The following is a 5,524-nucleotide window of genomic DNA, read 5'->3' as shown; positions in this document are numbered from 1 at the left end:
CCCTGCACCTGGCTTCAAGTTAACCTTTTCTTTCCTAGGCTCCAGGCCGGGCCCTTTACCTCCTCTGGGTAAATGTGCTGGGTCCCTGGTTTACAGCAGACAGTAGTGCCCCAGCACCAGAGCACAATGAGAAACGTCAGCGCCGACAGGAGCGGCGACAGATGAAGCGGTTATAGCCATTGACAATGTGGCCACAGGCTGCTGTAGTTCTCTCAGGCTGCACAGTCCCCATGCCTGGAGCAATGAGGGCCTAGTCCAGGGGCCAAAAGCAATCTGAGATATTTAGGGTATACTTCAGGCTATATCCTATAGGGTTGTTGAATAAATGGCTTAGAATGTGGCTAGTGGCTGTGTGAGTGATGAGGGATAAGGCAGGAAGAGCTAGTCCTATGAGATTTTGCTCCTCCTATAGACTCAGCCTGGTGGGGACTTGAACGAAGAAAAAGGCTGTTGGATTAGCTAGGAAAACTTTATTTTACTCCATGAATTCAGGGAGCTCACACATGTGTGCATGCATACACACAAACACAAACACACACACATAATACTGCTCAAGGCTTGGCCCCTGGACACAGAGTTCCAGAGCCAGTATTCTGCTTGATAGGTTTTGGGGAGGTAGCACCTTCACACCTCCAGGCCAGGACCCTTGCTCAGTCCCAGTGCCTGCACCAGGTCATCTCCGAGCCCACTCTTCAATGTCCGTCTCACTACAGGGAGAGAGCAGGGTTAGAGGGAGTTGATGGATTTAAAGTGGGCAGTGGGCTTGTGAGGGTTGGGTTACTCACAAGACTTGCGATTGCCACGTGAACGCTTGCGTTCCCTAGCAGCTAAAGCACGAGGACTGCTCTTGGTCACTGACTGCACCAGCAGGTCCATGATCTCATCTGATGTGTCACTGGAGCCTTGAGGTTCTGGTGATGCTGTGGAGGGGCTCCCTGCTGTAGGTGTCACTGGGGAGCTGCTCTGGGCCATGCCTGAGGGAGGCCACATGGGGAAGTCAGGCCAAGGTGGCCCTACAACCCATTTCCCCTGGTGGCTGTGGGTCTGACCTCTGCTGCGACGGCTGTGTGTAGTGTCCTCAGGCTTGCTGGTCAGTAGACTCTTCATACTGGCATGATTGTCAGCATCACCCTGGCCTGGCCCACTGCCTACGGCCACTGGGACAGATGGGTTGCTGGGGGCTTCCCCAGCCACACCCGAGAACTTCTCTGTCTAGGGAGGGAAGAAGGGTGAGCTGGGAGTAGCATAAGAAACCATGGGGGTGGCAGTCAAGACCAAGACCTGGAAGGGCATCCACCTCAGTGATCATGCGTCCTCGGGTTTTGTTGCGCTCACGGTAGGTGGCCCGCTTCTGCTGCTGCTGGAGCACACGTTCCCTGCAAGTCCGATACTCAAGTGCAAACTCCCGCAATGTGTTGCAGAACTGCATGATTCGTACTTCACGGGCTGCTTGCGGGGTATAGCCCAGGTAGAGCAGGAAGGCATGGAACCTAGGAAGGCCAGAGTGGGAAGGGACAGTGAGTTCTGCTTGGTGTTTTTTTGAAGGAAGGTGGTGAGCAGTTTCACTTCTGTCTGGCCCATGACCCTCCCTACCTATTGCAGACACGGCGGTGCACTACCCTTAGCATGGCAACACGGCGGGCACACTGGGCCAGGAAGTGAGTAAGGCGGGCACGCAGGGCTGGGGCCAGCTCATGCTTGGCCAGGCCCCGCAGACTCTCTTCAGCTGCCCGGCTCCGGCGCTCCAGCTGCCCCAGGTTCTCAGTCAGTTGCTCAAAGTCCACCTGAAAAAGCAGGGTGTGCATGTGCTGTTGCTACCGTGACAAGAGGCTGCCTCTGTTCCAGGCTGGCCAGCCTGAGCCCTAAGGATATAGTTGAGACCTGCCTCCTGCTTTACAAAAGCTCACAGTCTAATGCGAGAGACAGACAAGTCCAGTTGATTCAATGGGGAACAAAGGGTTTCTTGGGAGAGGTGGCAACTAAGATGAGACTGAAAGACTAAGTAAGCAGAGATGACGAAATCTGGAGAAGGGGGAGGAGCCAGGGCCAGGAATCTGCTCCCTTGTGCCCTGGTCAGTCTTTGATTCCATCTGTTGCTGGTGGGTGCTTACCTTGGCACAGCGGGTCAGGGCAGGGATTTCTGAGTAGAGGTCAGAGGAATCAGGCCGGGTCTGGAGCACCAAGGAGCAGAGATGGTGCAGCAATGATTGCCGACGCACCGTGTCCTTTACTTCTGACACCTTCTCCAGGTAGCTCAGCTCAAAGCCGCTGCTCTGAAAGGACCTCATCTGAGCCTCAGCATGTCTGGCTCCAGAGCACTGATCCCCCAGTCTTCATGAGTTCTCACCTGGGAGCCATTGAGGAAGTTGCCCACAGCTAACAGGGTAGCCAGGATGCAACGGAAGGTGGCATTCTGTACCAGCTGTTGCATGCCCACTTTGAGGTCAAACAGCGGCTCAGCAATTTCCTGGTGTGGGGAACCAGGGACTCTTCAGACTACGTAGTCATCATACTCACCTTTCCCCACTCCCTGTCCCACTCCATGACCCAGGTACCCGCTCCATGCTGTCATAGTCCAGCTTGAAGGCCCAGAGCTGTAAGCGGGCAGCCAGGCCCCCAATGGAGGCAAGGGTCATCAGGAAATTTTCAGCTGGGCCCAGAGGTATGTCAGGGTTGGCCAGCTGGGCTTCCTCAATCTTCTGCTGCTCTTCTTCTGTAGGCATCATGGTCAGTAGCTTCTGAGGATGCAACCACCACCCCATTTGGGACCTTCAGTGCAGGCCTGGGGCTTTAGGCATTGGTCTTGGATACACTCCTCCCCTCCTCATCTGGTAGAGCCCCAGGATCTGAGGATTGCTCTACAGAAATGCCATGCCCACCACTAGAGGGACAGGAAATGTCAAAGGAGAGGACCAGATCTACCTCCTCCCTCCAATACCAACAGATGGGTATCACTACCTCAATGCCATCCTTGCTGACAGCAAACTCATCAAAGTTGAGCAGGGCAGCCTTAATGACATGGACAGGTGGTAATGTTGTCAGGCCAATGTTGATGGCATTGCTGCGCTTGGGGTCCAGCACTGTGGTCATTGTCCGGCGGCCCTCACCAGCTTTCTGCAAGGTTGAGGGAAGGGCAGCATAAGACTGAGGAAAGGACTAGCTGGGTAACAATCTACAAGGACACTCCAAGGCCCTTCTCTAATGAGTTGGGATCTGGGTTCTATAAGGCATTTAGATGAAATTAGATTGCAGTTAAGGCTCTGCTGATTCCAGAGACTTTGGGCAAATCCTTTTCTTTGCCTCAGTTTCCCCAACGTGGGAAACGAATGACTAGCTCCAATAGCTCAGACTCTTGAGCTCTGATTCCCTCCCACCTCCCCGGGACTACCTTGCATATTAGTGTGTTTACCTTGGAGGGCAGCACATCCTTGGCACGAGACTCAAACAGGTGTTCCAGCCGGGCTGTGTCCACTGAGACAGACTCCAGTGAGGCCCACAGGGTGGGGCATGGCCCAAAGTGGCTTCCAGAACCTCCACGGCCCCCAGCCAGCTTTAGCTCACGCCAGAAGAGTTTTACTGTCTTTCTCTTGGTGGGGATGACTGGGCCATCAGGTGCTGAGGGTGGAAGAGGGGCAGCCAGGGGTGGAGGTGGTGGGAAGGGGCCTTTAATGGGTGGGAGAGGTGGGGGAGGGGGAGGTGGGGGACCTCCAGAAAGCAGGGGCAATGGGGGTGGTGGGGGCGGGATTCCTTGCCCGGCCTCCACAGGCTCCATGTTCAGCATGTCCTGGTCTTCATCCTCCCCCAGATCTGAGAAGTCTAGGTCCCCAATGCAGAGCCTGGGTACACGGGAAGGGAGCACCAGAATGGGCTCGGCTTTGGGGCTTGGTGGTGTCAGGGGCTCCTTAGGCTCAAGCTCAAGGCTCCGTTGGGCACGGAGCAGGACTCGGGGAACAGGACTCTGGGGTGTTTTGGGTGCAGGGGCTGTATCTGGGGAGCCCCAAAGTTCATGAGTATCTGGAAAAGGGGAAAAAGCTATCAGTGTCATGCCCTTTGTGGGGCAACAGAGCAGCAAAGGTGGATTCTGCCCACCCACCTACGCACCTGGGTGTCCATCAGCCTCATCGGACATAGCCTCAGCCAGTGTCTCTGCCCGGCCCTGCGCCAGTGCAGCCTGCCTCTCTGTTTCTGCTGCTGCCACATTTTCCAGGAACCGGGCTCTGAGGGCAGGTACTTGTCAGTAACCATGTCCAACACAACCCCAGCCCAGGTGCACATGCCTTGCAGAGCCCCTGGACACTGCCCCCAGTTGCAGCCTCACAGACACACAGGGAGCAGTCCATGCACTGAGCAGACTCAGAACCTGCCCCCACCCCAAGGCCAGCCCCTGTTCAGTCCTCCACATCTGAAAAGGGTTACTTCCAACTCAGCATTCCCAGATGAAAATACAGGGAGATGTTCTACTTAACATCCTGCTTGCAAGCTTGTTGCTATTCATGTTCGCTATTGGGATTCTATTTTTTCTTTTTATTAATGGGTTGAGTGCCATGGTGTCATCATAGTCCACAACAACCTCAAACTCTTGGGCTCAAGCTGTGCTCTTGCCTCATCCTCCCCAGTAGCTGGGAATACAGGTCCCCACCACAACACCTGGCTAGTTTTTCTGTTTTTAATAAAGGGGGGTCTCTTGCTCAGGCTGGTCTCAAACTCCTGAGCTCCAGCAATCCACCCATCTCAGCTTCCTAGAGCTAGGACTACGGGTGTGAGTCCCCATGCCCACACTCACTATCCTGATTCTAAATGAGGATCCTTAGAGGAGGGGAAGGGGATAGTTATCCCAATGAGCACATCAGGTTATCCCTCGGCATGTTTAGCAGCTTCTGAGAGCTATGGCTTATGCTTTGAAAAGGACCTGGTAAATGATAGGCACTCAGTTTATCTTGAAATAATGAACATGATCCAGTGTTTCTTTTCTGGCCGCTCCAGCCTCTGTGAGCTCTCAGTCTCTGCCCTCCTCTCAGCTTTAGGCTATCTTCTGCCCTATACTATACAGCACCCTAGATACTCCCTGCCCCATACCTGGGCTGAGGTTACGGAGGATGGGCATCTCCACCCCCATCTCTGGCCTAAGCTGTTTGTTAATGTATCACGACTGAAGCATAGGGACCACTCTGACCTTAGTAAACTGCTTCCCAGGGCTCGGTCTTTGGATTACTGAGAAGACTATAAGTCTGGGAGAGGATGGGCCTGAGAGTCCCCCAGCTCTGGCTGTACTGAGCATGTGGAACCCCAGCTAGGGGAAGCAATGCTGAAGCCCTGAGCACATGGTAGGCCTGCAGGCTGGCCTCTGTACTTACTCTAGCCTGGCCTGCCCAGTAGGGGACTGGGGGACAGGTGGGCTCTCAGGGGCGCTGGGTAGGGGGGTAAGAGGAAGAGATGGTAACTGTGGTGCCAGCTCCACAGCAAGGCCCACTTGCTCACACCCACACAGAACTGGGCAGTGATATTAGAGGTTCCTTCCCCACCA

The 5,524-nt window shown here is 54.7% G+C and overlaps 2 protein-coding genes across 2 annotated transcripts in view; one reads left to right on the top strand and one right to left on the bottom strand.

Annotated features, from left to right (window-relative positions):
* Positions 1-340, top strand: part of TMEM208 (transmembrane protein 208) — a 2,506-nt gene extending 2,166 nt beyond the window's left edge. Inside the window, exon 4 of the mRNA XM_023518921.1 lies at positions 39-340. Within this exon, the coding sequence (XP_023374689.1) occupies positions 39-176 (138 nt within the window). The 3' untranslated portion in view covers positions 177-340. The remainder of the gene's footprint in view (positions 1-38) is intronic.
* Positions 341-453: 113 nt separating this feature from the next.
* FHOD1 (formin homology 2 domain containing 1) overlaps positions 454-5,524 on the bottom strand; it is a 15,808-nt gene continuing 10,737 nt past the window's right edge. Inside the window, exons 8-18 of the mRNA XM_023518920.1 lie at positions 4,102-4,217; positions 3,410-4,014; positions 2,959-3,114; positions 2,556-2,738; positions 2,348-2,467; positions 2,112-2,273; positions 1,594-1,784; positions 1,298-1,490; positions 1,050-1,212; positions 786-974; positions 454-707 (exon numbers count right to left, since the gene is read on the bottom strand). Coding sequence (XP_023374688.1) covers positions 625-707; positions 786-974; positions 1,050-1,212; positions 1,298-1,490; positions 1,594-1,784; positions 2,112-2,273; positions 2,348-2,467; positions 2,556-2,738; positions 2,959-3,114; positions 3,410-4,014; positions 4,102-4,217 — 2,161 coding nt within the window. The 3' untranslated portion in view covers positions 454-624. The remainder of the gene's footprint in view (positions 708-785; positions 975-1,049; positions 1,213-1,297; positions 1,491-1,593; positions 1,785-2,111; positions 2,274-2,347; positions 2,468-2,555; positions 2,739-2,958; positions 3,115-3,409; positions 4,015-4,101; positions 4,218-5,524) is intronic.

This window comes from Otolemur garnettii, unplaced genomic scaffold (genome assembly GCF_000181295.1).
Source record: "Otolemur garnettii isolate 467f Iridium unplaced genomic scaffold, OtoGar3 scaffold00151, whole genome shotgun sequence".
NCBI lineage: Eukaryota > Metazoa > Chordata > Mammalia > Primates > Galagidae > Otolemur > Otolemur garnettii.
Note: the sequence above shows the minus strand (reverse complement) of the source record. Positions and strands in the feature narration are given on the sequence as shown.